Genomic DNA, 19,389 nt, shown 5'->3' on the forward strand with positions numbered 1-19,389 from the left:
TCTTGTCCGAACTAGCTCTGCCCAACGGTATCGAGCACTCTATTGGACAGCATGGAACCTCTCTGTTTTCACCAATCAGAATGACTGATTGTCACGATGCTGCTGCTTCTGTTGCTGCTACAGGCACTGCATTCTGATTGAAAATATTACCACAGCCGTAAAGTACTCCCCGACGGCTATGGCTGTGCTAACAAGGTGTCTGAAGCATTACAAGCACTTAGTCATCAAACTAAGCACAATGATCCTACTCTTATAAATCAGAAGCAATACCAGGACGGGCGGGGTGTGATGTGGCACTCCCTGCAGAGCTGGTCTCAAGAAGATGGTGAGGCCAATACAATGGATAGTCGTGTGTGCCAGTGACAACTTCCCCCATTCTTTCCTCCCTTCTTTCATCCCTTATTTAGCATTAAAGCAAGGTCAATTGATTGAAAGCTGGCAAAGTTTCCAGGCCCTGACCATCCAGATGAGCTGCTATCCAGGGTGACCAAAACCAGTATTCAGTACACGGCGAATAGACATACAGTAAAACAGTATGCTTTGTGATGTGCTGCACCGATTCAATGACATGTGCTGCACCGCTTCAATGACATGTGCTGCACCGATTCAATGACATTCATCAGTTCACTGCAGTCTTCCTTCTCCAGTGCAACAGGTGCCTCGACACTGTTGGTGCAGAGATGGTGGGAAGGCCATTTCACGTACTACTCTCCTCCCCCCCTCCCCCTGCACACACACACACACACACACACACACACACGCACACACACGCACGTACGTACACACAGACACACTCACACATACACACAGACACACATACACACACGTGCACACACACACAAAGGGATTCCAGTAGCTTGTCTAGTTCAACAGGCTAGAACTTCTTTCTGACCTGCAGTGAACGACAATTGGACCAGCGTCCACCGGATTGGCCGAACGCATCCGCCTGATAAACGTCAGCAGTGGAGCACACTGAGCAGGCACACCATGATCGGGCCACGTCGTGAAGTGGAAATGTTGAATACGCCGTCGCTCTTCACCTTTCTGAAAGGAATAAGGTAACAAGTGTCATGACATTGCAGCAAGTTGCCAACATGCAGGTAAGCAAGATAAGTAGGAGTATGGCAGTATGGCAGCATGCGCTCACCATTCATGGGACTTGGAGGAAATCAACAAGAATTAATGCCACTCTAAAATTCCCCATCTTTGTAAATGTAGTGGATGTAGTGGTGACCTAGGTAAGAGCAGATATTTTCTTTCTTCCAGGTTATTGTTGTCAGGTTATTGTTGTGGGTATACTGCTGCTGCCGTCGTTGTCCTCATCGTCATAGACAATGTATTTCACTTTCACTACATGAAAATATAAGTGAAGTGACTTCATCAAGTGAAATGATACAGTCTTTCCCTGTATAACATTCCTACCAAGGGCGGTGCCATTCTGACCATTTTGCCAGTAGAAGTGTTTGAATACTTGCCAAGAAATTGTCGCATAGAACTGTTGTATGTCCTTAAACAATGACTGATGTAGGGATAGCAAACATGGTTGGTTATCCCCAAACAGCCGGTAACTTTTATCTGTACACTCGTATCACTTCTTCTGAAAATGAAGGCAAACCACCACCTTGAGCAGTCAACCTCCATCCCGTGGACCTGCCACCATGTCAATACTAGTTGCACAAACAAACAATGCATCACACTACTGACCATCGACACATCAAGGTTACGGATGGAAAAGTCCGCCAGAGTTGTAGTATCAACTGGAGTGATGGTGATCTTGCCACTTTGTAGAGCGCCTTCCGCCTGCTCAGGCCAATACCGGGCACACTTGTCCTACGTGTTCAACAATCACAGCATAACATATACTCATTGGTTGAGGGAATGGAAAAGAGAAAAGCCTGAAGAGAAAATTGACTGTCACCACAATAAATCGAACGAGGGACCTTCGCTTGAGGTCAGCGATGCGCTAACCACTGAGCTATGGTGCAGCTGTCATCCCAGCAGAGACCGTCCAGCGTAATTTAATATAAATATATTATATGAGCCGCGCCAAGCTAAAAAGTGGCTTAGCGTTTTGCCAACAAATCGAGAAAATCACCAAAACGTCACAGTCGGCAAAAATCTACTCGAGCGCAGTCGCGAAAAATTCACTTTCGAGCGGCCTTTCAAGTAAATAGTTTGCCAGTCGAGAAGAAGAAAGAGGCCTTTCTTTTTTTGAGCAACACTTCTTCAGTGTTACCTCTTTCATCGTTGTGGTGATTTCGCGGCGCTGCCAGAGATCGTAATGGAGAGTTCTGGAGAATGTGGAGGTGAGCAGGACGACACTCTATCTCCCTGTGCGCCCAACCCTCCTTGACGAGGAAGACTCGCTCATTCATAGTGGCCGTGTTTCTCATCGTGGCCATGACGAGAGCGGCTAGTATAGCTATGGGGAGACGCATACAAGCCGTCCGACTATTGTTCTGACAAGCTGCGACTATATTCTGACAAGCTGCCTAGTGAGTTGGCTCTTGCAGCGATGTTTCACTTTGTTTCGGCTACCTTCAAATGTTCATGACGTGGCGTACTGTATTCCAAAATCTCCTCATTTCAAGGCCAATAGTGCCACACGACGAAGCGATGCATTGACTCTACCTGCTAGCATATCGTCCCGTGGTGCCTTCTACCACTACCTACACCAGGGAAGGAGAGTGACATGGACTAGCACGGACAAAGAATCAGTGCCGCTTTTTAGCGATGTGCAGTCTGCTGGACCTACGTGCAAGGGACCAATGGAGCTCAATCGATATCTGGAACAATACTACGAGCTACGTGAAGGGATTTATTTCGTTCATGCTGGCGTAGGTGACTGGAGAGAGTAAGACGGACTGTCTTGGTAAGATGTGACGTTTACCAGCCCAGCGAAATAGTCACAGACTCATGCCCAACATGAAGGATATGGAAATTCGTGTTGCGTGACGAAATGAGATGAGATACATAGATCAATTATTTCTTATTTCTTGGATCTTCTAATTAGAACACAAGTGCTCGTCCTTCTTGTATTGCTTCCACACCTGTTAAGCTTTGTCTCCACTTGGTGTCCCATGTTTTTTGGAGTTTGGGCAGGTCTTCAAATCCTTAGTGTCATTGATACCAGGCATGCTGTGACATGTGCGCAATGTATGCTTATTTATGGCACATATACATTTCAGATGGGCACCAAAATTTCCATGATGGAAGTTGGATAGGTAGACATCACTTTGGCATGAAAAAAGAAAATTCCAAAAATTATGCCTAAGCCACCTTTTTGCTTGGCTCGGCTCATATCAGAGTTTCAAGGATGTGCAATAGGTTCACAGGAAACGACTCCGATGCTTCACCTAGATGTTACTAGTGATCAGAGTGCAGTTGTGATGCAATCATCAGGCGCACAACACAACCAACCTGGAAAGTATTTTGATTTCCAACAATTACATAATATACACTAACACACTGTTCAGTTCGCGAGAATGTGGAGAGTGGTGGCTATCCAAAGAGAATGTGGGGAGTGGTGGCTATCCAAAGAGAATGTGGAGAGTGGTGGCTATCCAAAGAGAATGTGGACAGTGGTGCCTATCCAAAGAGAATGTGGAGAGTGGTGGCTATCCAAAGAGAATGTGGAGTGTGGTGGCTATCCAAAGAGAATGTGGACAGTGGTGCCTATCCAAAGAGAATGTGGAGAGTGGTGCCTATCCAAAGAGAATGTGGAGAGTGGTGCCTATCCAAAGAGAATGTGGAGAGTGGTGGCTATCCAAAGAGAATGTGGAGAGTGGTGGCTATCCAAAGAGAATGCGGACAGTGGTGCCTATCCAAAGAGAATGTGGACAGTGGTGGCTATCCAAAGAGAATGTGGAGAGTGGTGCCTATCCAAAGAGAATGTGGACAGTGGTGCCTATCCAAAGAGAATGTGGAGAGTGGTGGCTATCCAAAGAGAATGTGGAGAGTGGTGCCTATCCAAAGAGAATGTGGAGAGTGGTGGCTATCCAAAGAGAATGTGGACAGTGGTGGCTATCCAAAGAGAATGTGGAGAGTGGTGGCTATCCAAAGAGAATGTGGACAGTGGTGGCTATCCAAAGAGAATGTGGACAGTGGTGCCTATCCAAAGAGAATGTGGAGAGTGGTGCCTATCCAAAGAGAATGTGAACAGTGGTGCCTATCCAAAGAGAATGTGGAGAGTGGTGGCTATCCAAAGAGAATGTGGAGAGTGGTGCCTATCCAAAGAGAATGTGGAGAGTGGTGCCTATCCAAAGAGAATGTGGACAGTGGTGCCTATCCAAAGAGAATGTGGACAGTGGTGCCTATCCAAAGAGAATGTGGACAGTGGTGCCTATCCAAAGAGAATGTGGACAGTGGTGGCTATCCAAAGAGAATGTGGAGAGTGGTGGCTATCCAAAGAGAATGTGGAGAGTGGTGGCTATCCAAAGAGAATGTGGAGAGTGGTGGCTATCCAAAGAGAATGTGGAGAGTGGTGCCTATCCAAAGAGAATGTGGAGAGTGGTGGCTATCCAAAGAGAATGTGGAGAGTGGTGGCTATCCAAAGAGAATGTGGACAGTGGTGCCTATCCAAAGAGAATGTGAACAGTGGTGCCTATCCAAAGAGAATGTAGACAGTGGTGCCTATCCAAAGAGAATGTGGACAGTGGTGCCTATCCAAAGAGAATGTGGAGAGTGGTGGCTATCCAAAGAGAATGTGGAGAGTGGTGGCTATCCAAAGAGAATGCGGACAGTGGTGGCTATCCAAAGAGAATGTGGACAGTGGTGCCTATCCAAAGAGAATGTGGAGAGTGGTGCCTATCCAAAGAGAATGTGGACAGTGGTGCCTATCCAAAGAGAATGTGGAGAGTGGTGGCTATCCAAAGAGAATGTGGAGAGTGGTGGCTATCCAAAAAGAATGTGGAGACTGGTGGCTATCCAAAGAGAATGTGGAGAGTGGTGGCTTCTCCAAAGAGAATGTGGGGAGTGGTGGCTATCCAAAGAGAATGTGGAGAGTGGTGGCTAGCCAAAGAGAATGCGGACAGTGGTGCCTATCCAAAGAGAATGTGGAGTGTGGTGGCTATCCAAAGAGAATGTGGAGAGTGGTGGCTATCCAAAGAGAATGTGGAGAGTGGTGGCTATCCAAAGAGAATGTGGAGAGTGGTGGCTATCCAAAGAGAATGTGGAGAGTGGTGCCTATCCAAAGAGAATGTGGAGAGTGGTGGCTATCCAAAGAGAATGTGGAGAGTGGTGGCTATCCAAAGAGAATGTGGACAGTGGTGGCTATCCAAAGAGAATGCGGACAGTGGTGCCTATCCAAAGAGAATGTAGACAGTGGCGCCTATCCAAAGAGAATGTGGACAGTGGTGCCTATCCAAAGAGAATGTGGAGAGTGGTGGCTATCCAAGGAGAATGTGGAGAGTGGTGCCTATCCAAAGAGAATGTGGAGTGTGGTGGCTATCCAAAGAGAATGTGGGGAGTGGTGGCTATCCAAAGAGAATGTGGAGAGTGGTGGTTATCCAAAGCCTGCATGCATGCATGTACATATACATACGTGGACACACGCATGGCTATCTCTCCAGGTTGCAATATATTCACTACTAATAGTTTGAACAGGTAGCGAGGCTAGCGAGGCTAGCGAGGCCACAATAGTTGAAGAAGTGCGATCAACAGAACGAGCCGAACCAGCAATTCACAGCAGGTTTTGTTAAATTTAAAACAACTAGGTGGGAAGGTAGTTATGGACAGAAAAGGAGAAGAAAACGAGATCAGGGGGACAAGTGATGAACCATGAACGTTGAATGTCGTTCGGTCGATCACACATCTTAAACTTGTACTTCAGAGGTAGTAACATTAAAAATATGTACATCTTTTCTAAGTATTTGCAGCCATTTACACATTATGGTGCCTCCACTCAAACACTCAAAACATTGTCTCCAGAGACTCTGGGCCGTGTTTCGAGTGTTTTGAGTGGAGGTACCCTTACGTGTACATCAGATATGTACATCACATAAATTTATGTACATCACATAAATTTATGTACATCACATAACTGTATGTACATCACATATGTACATCAATATCCAAAGTGGAGATTTTTACTTACACGAGTCTTCTCCACACAGTTAGTGACCATGGCAATAACACGTGTTCCCCTCTCCCAGACCATTCTCCAAAAGTCAGGTACAGTACCGACCACAGGTCCTATCAGCCAGCACAGGAGGGACAGGAAGGGCCGGACAGGCAGATAGACAGTCGTTTCAAAGACTACAGTCACGAACAAACTTACGACATACAAAAATGGATGCAGACAAACAGATACTATGCGACAGATCAAAAGAAAGTCAAACAAAGAGCCAGACATGTAGACACATACGCACAGACTCAGTATCACCTGACACTCCTTCAACACTAACAGGACACATGAATATATGCAGACATACAGACACTGGCCTACAAGATGCAGTAAAACAAAAAGTTTCATGGCTCGCATGGTCAGAGTCCATGGGGCTCACTTCCCCCTCTAATCCGCTGCGCTGGAGGATCAACATGTCAGAGGCAGTAGCCAAGACAGCTCTTCACATAGCTATTACCGTAAAGTGAGAAACTTTCACTAGAGATTAAATTTCACTATTTTCGCGACCATCAAACATTCATGGATATAAATTGCCGCAAACTGCTCTGCACATTGATTGTGGACTGTAACAGATCCAAATGAAGAGATAAAGTCGCCAAAGTTTCTCATCGTGAACCAGCCCAATTCTTGAAAACGCAAACGTTTGCGCGTCGCGAAAGTTTATCGCTTTACAGTATACCTCATCTGAAGGACTGCTGAGGATCTTCTGCGAGGCTGTACGCAATCCTGGAAACACCCTGGTCCATTGCAATAAATATCCTCAGCGGCCTAATGTACCGCTAAGGGACAAGTGCCCACTTGTGGGCACTGGAACAAGACACAACACGCCAAAAAAATTCACGGTTTGCCGAGTTTTCCGCATCCGTAGGAACGCCACCACCCTCTAGGATCAAGGCGCAGATGCAGCGCCTAAACGGTGGGAGGTGAGTAGATCAGACCAACCACAAAGTGGTCAAAGACCGAAAATTCCATTAAGTACATCCATGTTACCCTCATGCCAGGCCACGAGTTCCCAAAATTGAGGCATAAAGTGAGCAAATTTCATTGGCTTATAAACTGCATAAGCCTGCTAAAATTCACCAATCCTGAGAACAATTACTTACCTTGGGCTGCTATGTACTCCTGATCTCCACTGAATCCCTACAGAATAATGAAGCACAGGAATAGGACATGCCTGGTCAACCACTCAGTGCTTTGAACGTTCCAGGTCCAAGCCTTACCACTCTACAACCCTCACCATACATACACCTTCTGACAGCCACAAGCATTCTGACTGTTGCACAGTTTACTAGTTGAAATGCTTTGAGGAAGTCAACTGGTCATTTTCGGTGAAACCATGGGAAAAGTCTCATTCAACGTTTAAGTGTGACGGCAATGCTTTGATCACAGCTATTAGCGCAAAAAAGGCATCATATTACTCCGCTGTCATTGGTATAGCAGGAGTTTCACACAGCCGGATTGTCTGAAATGTTTAAAAGGCATAGCATCACAAGTGGCTGTTTGAATGCTGAGTACAGCACTGTCGGGCACTGAAGAACGAGCGCCGAAGAACGACCAGGCTAGAATTTCATCAAGCACAGCATACCAATGTGTACATGATGACTCAACTGCACATAGACTGCAATACATGCAAATAAGAACGGTCTAGGCTAGGAGGCTGACCCCCAGTTCTTCGGCGACCGACAGTACTATAGTGTTAATGGGGTAGGCTGCTGCTGTAACATGGACATCATCACTATACCGGTAGGTAGTTGGCATTAATGTAGTCAGTGCTCTCATCACCGTCAACCAGAGACAGTTGCACACGTGTATGGTCGTCTGTAAGTATGGAGTGAAGAACACAAGTAGCAGATTGGTGGTAAGCAGAGTGTTGCTGGCAGGCTGGCACACAACACAAATCGATTTCAGTGTGGTGGAGTGCGTGATAATTTCAGAGAAAGCAGAGCATGCAGGAGTTGGCCACCATCACTAGTTGCAAGGTTATCTTTCCTAGTTGATTTTCAGTGTCAACTTTGATGGCTGCTTCTGCTTCTTTCATTTTCCTTGCTTGTACTTCTCTCGGATCAACGACAAACCTAGGCATTTTCGCGGATAGCAACATGGCATAGCGTGTGTATGAAAGGGCTGAAGCACTTGAATGTACAACTGCTGAGAAATTATGGTACCCCTTGATCATTATCCTGGCTATTCTCCTGATGTTATATTGTCCAGTGCTATTGAAATGAGGAGAAAGCCCAGAAATTCAACAGCTCGGCATTTTTACTGGCAACACAGCCCTACCAAGAGACATGTGGAGACAAACAAAAAACAAGACACAGGGGATGTAGGGACGACATGCCGATGTACAGGGAGCAACTCAACCGACCAGAGGTCTCGGCGTTAGCGTTGCAACCTGACATCAATAAGGGGGGGGGGGGGCATCACGCATTGGTGTTGTGCTGCAACCTTACAGGCTTTGATGTTGGAGTACCGGTTCTTGATAGCATTGACCTGCCTGGTTCCAACAGTGGCTGGATGCTTTGGAGAGAGGGTTTCTTGAATGAGCTGGCACAGAAAGGAGATGTCAGAAACACCATGTTCTAGCCTAAATTTGCAGTTCCCCTTGTCATAAGCCATACAAGTACATATTAAATCAGCCCCTCCCTGTTTCCTGTGACCATGGATTCATTTGCAGTACACTGTGCATACATGTGGCTGTCGGAACTTTCATTAGGGCCTAGCAAACTCCAGCAGGTATGTCAGTTTCAGGTGTGTGTGTGTGCTTAGATCTGCATGCATGTGCACATTCGGTGCAGTGAACATTCGAGTACTTGTCCTATGTCTCCAGGGCTAGTTCACTGCCCAGAGCTAAACAATTGCAGAGCCCATCCAAAAGACATATTCAAATGCAGTGAAGTACAGAAATGCCAACGTTAGTGCGACACAATGAGAGCTGAGAGTGAGAGATAACAAAAAGGATATATTGGGAATAAGACATATGGATACGAGCTAAGAGTAACTGTCCACCGCTGTAACTAGATACTATACAGTCAGAAAGTGCAACAACTAGGCACACAATTGACAGAGTACTGAAACATTCGATGACCTGACACCTAGCTTCAACACATCTCCGTAGCGCTAACCAACAGCCTTCCAACTCGGAAGGTTCCATAGGTCCTTTTCCTTTCTACATTTAATATCGGCTCAACATCCGAGTATCATAATTATTGGGAATACCTGTAGAAGTTTTTCCTAGAATGTACTACACACTCAGGTACTTCAGTACTAGCATGCACGGGTACTTGGGCTAAATCTGGTCAACAGAACATTTCGCATCTTATTCATTTGATATCTCATTTAAAAGTGTCTGACCTTGTACTCTTGGGAATACTGCATGTCGTCATTGCGTCCCATCTCCACAGTGTACATCTCAAACGCATCCCTGGGAACAGGATTGCGTTGTCCTGCACCGCCCAATGGCGACAACACAGAGGGCAATGGAAAACATAAGGAGCCGCCTGCATGCATTTATAAAAGGTTTCATGTTGTGCCTTGATGACATTGGAGAGCACTGTTCTATACCCATATGAATATCACCCATACCATATGATATGCTAGCATCAGCCTTGTTAGTTTGAAAGGTGCATAAGGAGCAGAACACTCAGGTTGTCCTGCATCATGTGGAGAAATGTCACAAAGCCTAGCATTGTACTGTAATACAGTGTGTAATGAACACACGGTGGCATGGGATGGACACACGGTGGCATGGGATGGACACACGGTGGCATGGGATGGACACACGGTGGTATGGGATGGACACACGGTGGCATGGGATGGACACACGGTGGCATGGGATGGACACACGGTGGCATGGGATGGACACACGGTGGCATGGGATGGACACACGGTGGCATGGGATGGACACAAGGAGGCATGGGATGGACACACGGTGGCATGGGATGTACACACGGTGGCATGGGATGGACACACGGTGGCATGTGATGGACACACGGTGGCATGGGATGGACACACGGTGGCATGGGATGGACACACGGTGGCATGGGATGGACACACGGTGGCATGGGATGGACACACGGTGGCATGGGATGGACACAAGGAGGCATGGGATGGACACATGGTGGCATGGGATGGACACACGGTGGCATGGGATGGACACACGGTGGCATGGGATGGACACACGGTGGCATGGGATGGACACACGGTGGCATGGGATGGACACACGGTGGCATGGGATGGACACACGGTGGCATGGGATGGACACAAGGAGGCATGGGATGGACACACGGTGGCATGGGATGGACACACGGTGGCATGGGATGGACACACGGTGGCATGGGATGGACACACGGTGGCATGGGATGGACACACGGTGGCATGGGATGGACACACAGTGGCATGGGATGGACACACGGTGGCATGGGATGGACACACGGTGGCATGGGATGGACACAAGGAGGCATGGGATGGACACATGGTGGCATGGGATGGACACACGGTGGCATGGGATGGACACACGGTGGCATGGGATGGACACACGGTGGCATGGGATGGACACACGGTGGCATGGGATGGACACACGGTGGCATGGGATGGACACACGGTGGCATGTGATGGACAGATGCTAGTTAGCTGGCAAATAACATGTGTGAATTCTGCTGGAAGTGAATGCATCACAGGATAGAGGAGAGCACACATTACCTGCAGGAGTTCGGAGATTCTGCAACTCAAATGCACCAGGTGCAGGTGCGGGAGCATTTTCATTACCAGCGCCTCCAATACCTGGTGGTCCTTCAGCCTGCATCCATGGAGGGGGCTAGATACAAGGCATAGGAGAACAAGTGGAGTAGTGCATCAAGGCATGTGGATCTATGGCTGTCATAGTAGCTTGAGCTGCTCTTCACTGGCTAGGGTCAAAAGGTTTCCTATTACCAAAACCTAGATCTGCTTGGCTAGCATTGTTACGATTTCTTCATTATGTCTCTACCTGTAGTCTCTGATGGAGTCTAAACAGGGAACCGGGAACAGGGACACCTTGGAGACATAGTATTACACAGTACAAGGTGGGGCAAGGCTGATCAGTTGTTGCAACTCGGAGCTTCAGACTCAATGCAATTGTCAGGCAACATGTTTATGATGTAGCCCATGTCAGTATAACATTATATACAAGGGAAAAGGGGGATCATGCGGCTGAGGTGCTAGTGGTCTCAATTGGGTGTGATGCTATAATTTCGGGGACAGTTGGTAATGTGTATTGCGCTGAAATAAAGCACAGTGGGTAAAAACTGTTCACATGCATGTGAGACTTTGCCAGGTTCAGGATTATCCTATTGGCACGGAGTGTGCGACTTGCTGGTGGCGTGGTCTAGAGGATATGATCCTGTGACCTTGCTCCACTATTGTACTGTGGTCTACACCGCTCTGCCTCGAGGCATCAGAGTACTCTCAGCACGCTGGTTAAATCCTTCTGAGACACAGTATCATGTTGCAGCGCCATAGGTTGTGATCATCCGGGTGCTAGTTTAGGTCTACTCACGCGATGGTTGTTAAATGGTTACACAAGGAGATAATCCTATTGTGCAATGGTCTTGCTGATATATACACCAGCTAGGAATCTGGTAGTTTGAGAGCCCGTTAAAATTTCCCAGGTGCTATCTGAGAAACACCTCAGTGTAGTTATTACTCAGACTCTGGCCACATATCACTGTAAGCATGTACATGTAGTACACATCAGGGAAAACCTGAGAGCTTGCTATGCTTGGTACCTACTTTCGAAGTATGTCAAACAACACCTTCTAGAATTCCTGTCAGCCTCATCTTTGTAGCGCAGGCACATTGTAGTTGTGAATGCACACAATAAAAAAGCTGAAGCAGTTCCATAAAAAGAGGACTACAACAAATATACACTTACAAGTCGGCCAATGTCAACGCTCTTCTTTGCTTGGCGCCTGTAGTTCAGGACATACCGCATATGCAGACTAACCAAATGTGGAATATCCAATAGCCTAACTGTCTACCCAATCGCACTGTTATTATTATACCCACATTCAGTTTAACTACAGACCAAACATAACTTACACACAAATGCAGACCCACCCACCCACCCACCAACATACATACACACACGTGCATGTGTATACGCGGCACGTACATACAAACACATGCAAACACACACACACACACACACACACACACACACACACACACACACACACACACACACATGCACACATGCCCGCATGGCCGCACATACACATAACATGCGTCTCTTGAAATGGGCTTCCTCTATTGTGAATGATTCTGCTGTACTCAGTAGAGGATACGTATATAGACTGAGCGCTGCTTAGTATGGATACAGAAGTTCACAAGAGATGATCGTGAAGTGTTTGACTTCCTTTTCTGCCACAGTCCTGAGTATTCCAGTATTCTATGTGAAACTTGCTGTCGCAGTTCCCTACTCACCTCCTCCAAGCAATGATCAGAAGAGTCACAAGAGCCGCCAGAAGCAGTATCAGCAGGATGACGATAACAATGATAAGAACATTGAACTTTTTCTCCTCTGGCAGCGCGGCAACTGCATGTTGGTGAGAATAAAACAGGATACGAGTATCCATAAAAGGAAAAAAGGACCAAGGAACTACAAGTTACACTATAATGTCCACTAGCACCACCAGTTACTAAACAATCAGCTCATGCGATAACATTGCACGACACTGACCGACGGTACTGACGTTCTACAACTAACTGGCTAACAGCTCTAGCACATCTTGAATGCGCACTCCAACAGCCTTCCAACTTGGAAGGCTTTGAGCCACACAAGTTGTGTGCATTGTCGCTTTGCGTCATTGAATCGTGGTTTGACCGTATTGTCCAATGGTCTTGCCAGTATCGTCATCCGACATCGACATGCATGAACATCCTCCAATGTCTTTCACAGCTGAGACTTTTAGCTCATGCTTATCTTGGTTGCGCTCACCTTCCCCTCCTTATGTTATTTCTATAACTTAGAATCTTCCAAGTTGAAAGGCTGTTGGAGTGCGCATCCAAGATGTGCTAGAGCTGTTAGCCAGTTTGTTGTAGAACGTCAGTACCGTCGGTCAGTGTCGTGCAATGTTATCGCATGAGCTGATTGTTTAGTAACTGGTGGTGTTAGTGGACATTATAATGTATCTAGTAGTTCCTTGGTCCTTTTTACTTTTTATAAATAATCCTTGGCTCTCTATCCGAGTTCATATGAGTATCCCATAGGGATTTACTAGAACATCATGTACCAGAAGTCATATACCAGAATGTCATGTACTGGAACGTCATGTACCGGACCGTCACATACCTGGAGCTATTTCGTCTTATGTGTATTGGTAATTGCATGATTACTCTGCTATGCTGGAGGTTCATAATAGTTTTCATCAGTGCTATTTATAAGATTAGAGGAACACTAAAAGAGGCTAGCGTTGCAAGACGAATAATAATATCAAGCCAGCAACAATTTTCAATCGTGATTGCGCTTGCCAGCAATTTCAAAAACAATACCAAATTAAACACTAGCAGAGTCACTAGCTATGCACAGCAGAACCTTTCAACTATGTACAATTCGGAACTCCGACCATGATACCATCCCTATCGAGGCTTGATACACAATTCACAAAAAATTGATTCCAACAAAAATATTTCTGAGTATTGTATATTGGAATCCATATCTTCATGGCATTAGTGTGGATGGGTTTGAAACTCGTCTTTGGAGATCAAAAATTGGAATTGAGCACGCCTTGCCCACAGATCGTACAGCATTGTCTTCTTGTCCAAGATTATCATGAAACTTTCAATGCGGCATTAAAAGACTAGGCGACACTGACAAACCTACAAAGTTAGTAACCTCTGGTATTTCTCTACATAAAAACACACGCGCACACAACTGGTAGCCGAGTGCATTGATTCAGGTGGGACAAGTAGCATCTGTGAAATCGTTTTCTGAAATTATCACAGATAACAAATTAGGCCACAAAGCACAGGCTAAATATAAAACCCTAACTTACGTGTCTGGGGCTCAAGATAGTTGGACTGAGTGAAGAGCTCCTTCTAAATATACCACAAATGTAATCAGAAGGAAATGCATTAGTTTCAGAGAGGTGAAAAGAGAAAGAGTCTGACAACTGTTGGCTGCCACCACCGTAACTCAAACCACCTTTGCCATAGGCCAGCGATGCTCTTCTTTAATTTTTTTTACAAGATACACAAGTCACCGGCAGGCACATGGGGCTAGCATGGGGCTAGCATGGGGCTAACATGGGGCTAGCATGGGGCTAGCATGGGGCTAGCATGGGGCTAACATGGGGTGAGATGGTGCTGGTGGGACCTGCCATGCTCAACTGACCAGAGGTCTCGGCATCTTCGAATGGCAGGCTCTACTATTAATCTGCAAAGCAGAAATCATCCGAGCACTGAGATTTTGCTCAACGTTTCCCTCAGACCAATATTGTCTAGCTTGCTATTGGTATCAGTTGAGTCAGCTTTGAGGGGCCGTACAAGGTTACCTATCGGTTGTTTTTGAAGTCTAAAGGTTAGCCTTTGAAGCTGGGTGGATGGGGAGTTTTGTTTCATGAATAGTTATTGAAGGCAACAAACGTCCAAGTAAAACTGCGGCATTCTAAAGGTTGAGATCAATTGCTTGCTGAATTTCATATCACCAAGGCTGCAGACAGGGTGGATGGGTAGGCTGAACAATAGAAATCTGCTCATTCTCGAAAAACAATTGATAACCCAGACGTTCCCTGAAGGGAAATGTCTCAAGAATACATGCTGGTCAGCAGACTTGAACCATGGGCATCAAGTTCACTTTAGCTACATTTTACAAAAGGCATTTGACTCAAACACATCACAGAGCAGAACCATGCATAACAAGCTAGGGCATACACAGCTCCAGTGCATGATATCTCAGTCTTACCGTAGTGTAAGCCCGGACAGCTATGGTGTAGTAGTGTCCACGTACTAAAGGGAAGTAGTTAGTACCCTGCTGGGAGCTCAGAACTATGTCTTGAACTATATCTTCAGTTGGCTGAGGTGTGACCGCACGCCACAGAACATACATTGGAGTTGTAGATTTCAGTGAATAGTCCTTGTTTGTGGCAAAATCCACGGTTTCTGGTCGTGTTTGCAGGTCAGGTCTTTTGATAGCGCCCTGGTCAACCACAAGTACTCTGTAGCCAGTGATTCGTCCATTCTGGTCACTGGCGATACCTCTATATCTGAACGTAAGTTGAGTTGTTGTGGGTGGGAAGTCCTCTTTGTGCTTGATGACATACGGAGGCGGTGCTGAACAATACACAAGGTGATGGAATTGGGGAAACAGCTGTGAGTAAATCTGCATTGGTATCATAATCTCTCAATATGCGTAGACTCCGCTGTAGCCATCCGTTATAACCATACATCCTCGCAGCACTCTCCAAGCTGTCTCTGGACTACACCAATCACTTTTTCAAAGAACTTTTGGGCAAGGCCCATCTTCTGGAATGCAGTCACTGCACTCCTGTAGCATACTTGCCAACCCAGCCAAAGCAAATCCTCTAGTCACACACCCAGTTTCCCTTATTGTTCTCTCATTTCCCTTATTTCCTGGTTTTCGCCAATTTTGGCCTTTTTTGGGGCGATTTTTGATTATTTTGCGTATTTTTCCGCATTTCTTTGCCAATTTTTTCTTTCTTTTTTCATTTCCAGCCCATTTCTCATTGGGGAACCAAAACCTGAGTTTCAGATCGCCCCTACATGTGTGATACTGTGAAATGCAGGCCCGCATGCGCCCTTGGCACACCACAAAACAACCTTTTTTGAACACTCATGGTTCAGTGCCAATACCGGTAGTTTTTTCCGATCAAAGTCAAAAATCCCCGGTATGCCGGTAGTGACCGTAGTTTCCCGGTACAATACCGGCACAATCGGTATGGTTGGCAAGTATGCTGTAGATGGGCCTTGCCCGGACATTTGGATAATCTTATTATTTTTTGTAAAAGTGCTTGGCGTGGCCCAGAGACCGCTTGGAGAGTGTTGTGAGGATGTCTGGTATTACTCCAGTCTTTCCGGAGACGTGTGTTCGAATCCCACCGTTAGCTCCCGGCTAAACGCAGTCCCCTCACACTCGCAGAACACAGGGGTGTTATCATACTGGATATGGAAGAAGTATTTAGACAAGAGCGGAGTAGACAGGAGTGAGAAGAAGACAAGAACGAATAGAGATCCACTGGAGCATGCGCTCTTCTCTACTTGATGGGATCTCATTGCTATTGTGAAAGAGCAGGAAATACGAATAGTGAGTATTGTACTGTCTTAGTATAAATACACCTATTAAAGTTTCATAACCATTACTACCCTGTTGCATGTTAGTACATTTAGGTATGCTGCTCTGCATATGGAATGCACTATGCATAGAACTTTGCGGTACTGTACCCACAACCTCCTGTACTGAATTGACAGGTCTACAAAACGCCTTCCACTACACTATTTGTTCCTTTCTTTGACTCAGTCTATGTTTTACCAATGTTGAACTTCACTTGCTGTTCATCTTCCAAGAGTTGTAGGAGTTAGCAGCATTTCCGTTCAACAAATAAATAGCAAATTAGGAGAATCAGACCTGATATTGAGTTTGCCAAAATGTAGATATCAGCATACATAATTTAGTTTATTGGTGGATGCAACCTGGTTTAACAGGTATAATGACAGCAGCTTCCAGTGTAAACTAATGCTTGGCTCATTGTGAGTGGTGACCACAAAGGAGGAAATCACATTCAGAGAACACGTCTGTGTAAGTACACTCCCAGGCTGTCTGCTCAGCAGTCCGTCCAGAAGCAGTGACAAGACTCCAGAGCAGATAAACTGCTAAGGCCACTTCAGGTGGTACTAGCTTAACACGGTTTAAACTGAAGAGTTGCTCATGCATTTCAGGCTATTTTAAGCAGCGTGCCATGGAATCTACCAACCTGACGACGGTGTATCAACAGTAACATTTGCAAATGGGCCAGGGATTGGTGTTCTGGCTCGGATCCTAAACGTGTACTTCCGGGCACTCTTCAGGCCAGTGACGGTGTAGCGGCTTACATTCGCTGCCAGTTGGATTGTTGTCCAGTCACATTCACCAGAGCAGTCCACGTTCCTCTTCTTTCGAATGTCTCCTGTCACCAGTCTGTATTGCATCTCATAACCAAGTAGTTGACCATTGATATCCTGCTCAGGAATCTTCTCCCATGAGAAGTGAACAACGGATCCGTTGCTGGGTGTAAACTTAAAGTTTCCTGGACGAGCATTTGGAGCTGAAAACATGGCCACACCAAACCGGAGTGAGCCAACCCTTCCAGAGAAAACATGGCCACACCAAACCGGAGTGAGCCAACCCTTCCAGAGAAAACATGGCCACACCAAACCGGAGTGAGCCAACCATTCCAGAGAGAACATGGCCACACCAAACCGGAGTGAGCCAACCCTTCCAGAGTTAGAGTATTACATGTGCTATTCGTTTGGTATGCGCTGTAATAAGTAAGCATGTCTTGATTATAACTAGCTCAATTGCCTGATAGGAAAAAAGGAGCCACGTATCGTTTTCTGTTGCTTAAAAGTGAGCACCAATATCGCACCTTACAATGTTAGCCGCTAAGCGACACCCCCCCCCCCCATACACACACACTGCCACACCCACACATTACAGGGTTACAGGCTGCTTGGTTGGTAGTGGCATATATGTACATACATGAAATTGTCAGTATGATTATTATACATGGGTTACCTGCTGCTGCTGTGCGGATGGAGAACGTGTTGCTGGCAGGTCCAGTTCCCAGTCCGTTGGTAGCCTGCATGGCAATGGTATAGTTCGTCCACGGTTTTATGCGCTCAGTTATGTTCTTGTGTAGGATGATGGTATTGGTGTGCTCACTTTTCTGGATTTCGTGCACAGGGAAGGATTCGCTGAATGTTAATTGCAAAGGCCAGTGAGCACTGATATTGACAGTATAGTCTGTGATTGGGAGGTTGCCTGTATGCACTGGAGGTTTCCAGGACATGGCGAGGGAGAAATTGCCAGCCATGGCACTCAGATTGCTGGGCGCATCGGGTGGTTCTGCACACCACAAGAAATATTATGACAGCACAATGTAATGTTCTCAACAGGAGAACTGACTACTTGAACCGAGCCATGCAGTTGCAAAAAACTATAATCCAACACCACGAGTTACAACTTCAGAAGTACAACTGCTCTTGGGTCGCATGTCCCAAAGAAATGCACACCAAACTAGACTAATACCACAGCTCTGCTTCTTCTTGTGTTGACTACAGATCCACGTGTCTGTGAGTTGAGCACCGTAACAGCCATGCTTCCAACACTTATAGATGCAAGTAGGTCACAACATGATACGGAGGGATATTATATTCTTGGGGAAAGCACAGGAAAGAGATAGACAGGAGATAGACTACATGGCGCAGGGATGAATTTACTGCCATGTTTTTGCATAGCAGTTTTTCCTATGCAAAATCTCAATTGTGGCGTAAGCTACAAAAAACGTGAATAGCCTGTACATGTATGTATCGCAGTTCTCTGCGTGTCACTGTGATTTTTGAGTAGTAGTAGATCGATTTTGCGTAGCAAACTGCGATGCGATACCGAATAAATTCATCCCGGTGGCGGATATTGAATGATAGTGCTTGGATGAGGCTGATGAAGAGATACGTTGCTTGTGCATGATGGGTTTGGTTTGCCTAGAAACCATACTATACTGACATACTGTAATAGGAACCCCTGGGACCTGGTATATGAGAGTTCTCTTATCCTAGCCGCAAATGTCACAAAGCGTGCCGAGTAAGACAGTTATTGATTTTCCCAGATGCATAGATACCGAAGCAGTTCCTCGAAATTGTATCTAGCAGGCAGGTATTGTGTGTGTGTGTATCTAGCAGGCAGGTATTGTGTGTGTGTATCTAGCAGGCAGGTATTGTGTGTGTGTGTGTATCTAGCAGGCAGGTATGGTGTGTGTGTGTGTATCTAGCAGGCAGGTATTGTGTGTGTGTGTATCTAGCAGGCAGGTATTGTGTGTGTGTGTGTGTATCTAGCAGGCAGGTATTGTGTGTGTGTGTGTTTAGTGGTACAGTCAGACCTCCCTAACCCGGCCCTCTTTTATCCGGATCCCTCGCCATCCGGAAGAAAATCGCTGGTTACCGATTTACAGCATATGCCATGCACACATACAGTATGTGTGTTCGATTATCCGGTTCCCTCGCCTATCCGTATATATTTG

General features: G+C 46.2%; 1 protein-coding gene across 2 annotated transcripts in view; it reads right to left on the reverse strand.

Moving 5' to 3' along the window:
* LOC135808878 (receptor-type tyrosine-protein phosphatase delta-like) overlaps positions 1-19,389 on the reverse strand; it is a 71,464-nt gene that overhangs the window by 14,166 nt on the left and 37,909 nt on the right. For both annotated transcript variants that reach the window (XM_065322121.1, XM_065322120.1), the window contains exons 8-21: positions 17,889-18,218; positions 17,089-17,418; positions 15,063-15,430; positions 14,155-14,197; positions 12,584-12,695; positions 12,033-12,069; positions 10,823-10,937; positions 9,476-9,567; positions 8,575-8,668; positions 7,866-7,942; positions 7,228-7,264; positions 6,095-6,192; positions 1,705-1,830; positions 893-1,044 (exon numbers count right to left, since the gene is read on the reverse strand). In XM_065322121.1, coding sequence (XP_065178193.1) covers positions 893-1,044; positions 1,705-1,830; positions 6,095-6,192; positions 7,228-7,264; positions 7,866-7,942; positions 8,575-8,668; positions 9,476-9,567; positions 10,823-10,937; positions 12,033-12,069; positions 12,584-12,695; positions 14,155-14,197; positions 15,063-15,430; positions 17,089-17,418; positions 17,889-18,218 — 2,011 coding nt within the window. The remainder of the gene's footprint in view (positions 1-892; positions 1,045-1,704; positions 1,831-6,094; positions 6,193-7,227; positions 7,265-7,865; positions 7,943-8,574; positions 8,669-9,475; positions 9,568-10,822; positions 10,938-12,032; positions 12,070-12,583; positions 12,696-14,154; positions 14,198-15,062; positions 15,431-17,088; positions 17,419-17,888; positions 18,219-19,389) is intronic.

The sequence above is a fragment of the Sycon ciliatum genome, chromosome 2 (genome assembly GCF_964019385.1).
Source record: "Sycon ciliatum chromosome 2, ocSycCili1.1, whole genome shotgun sequence".
In the NCBI taxonomy this organism is placed as follows: domain Eukaryota; kingdom Metazoa; phylum Porifera; class Calcarea; order Leucosolenida; family Sycettidae; genus Sycon; species Sycon ciliatum.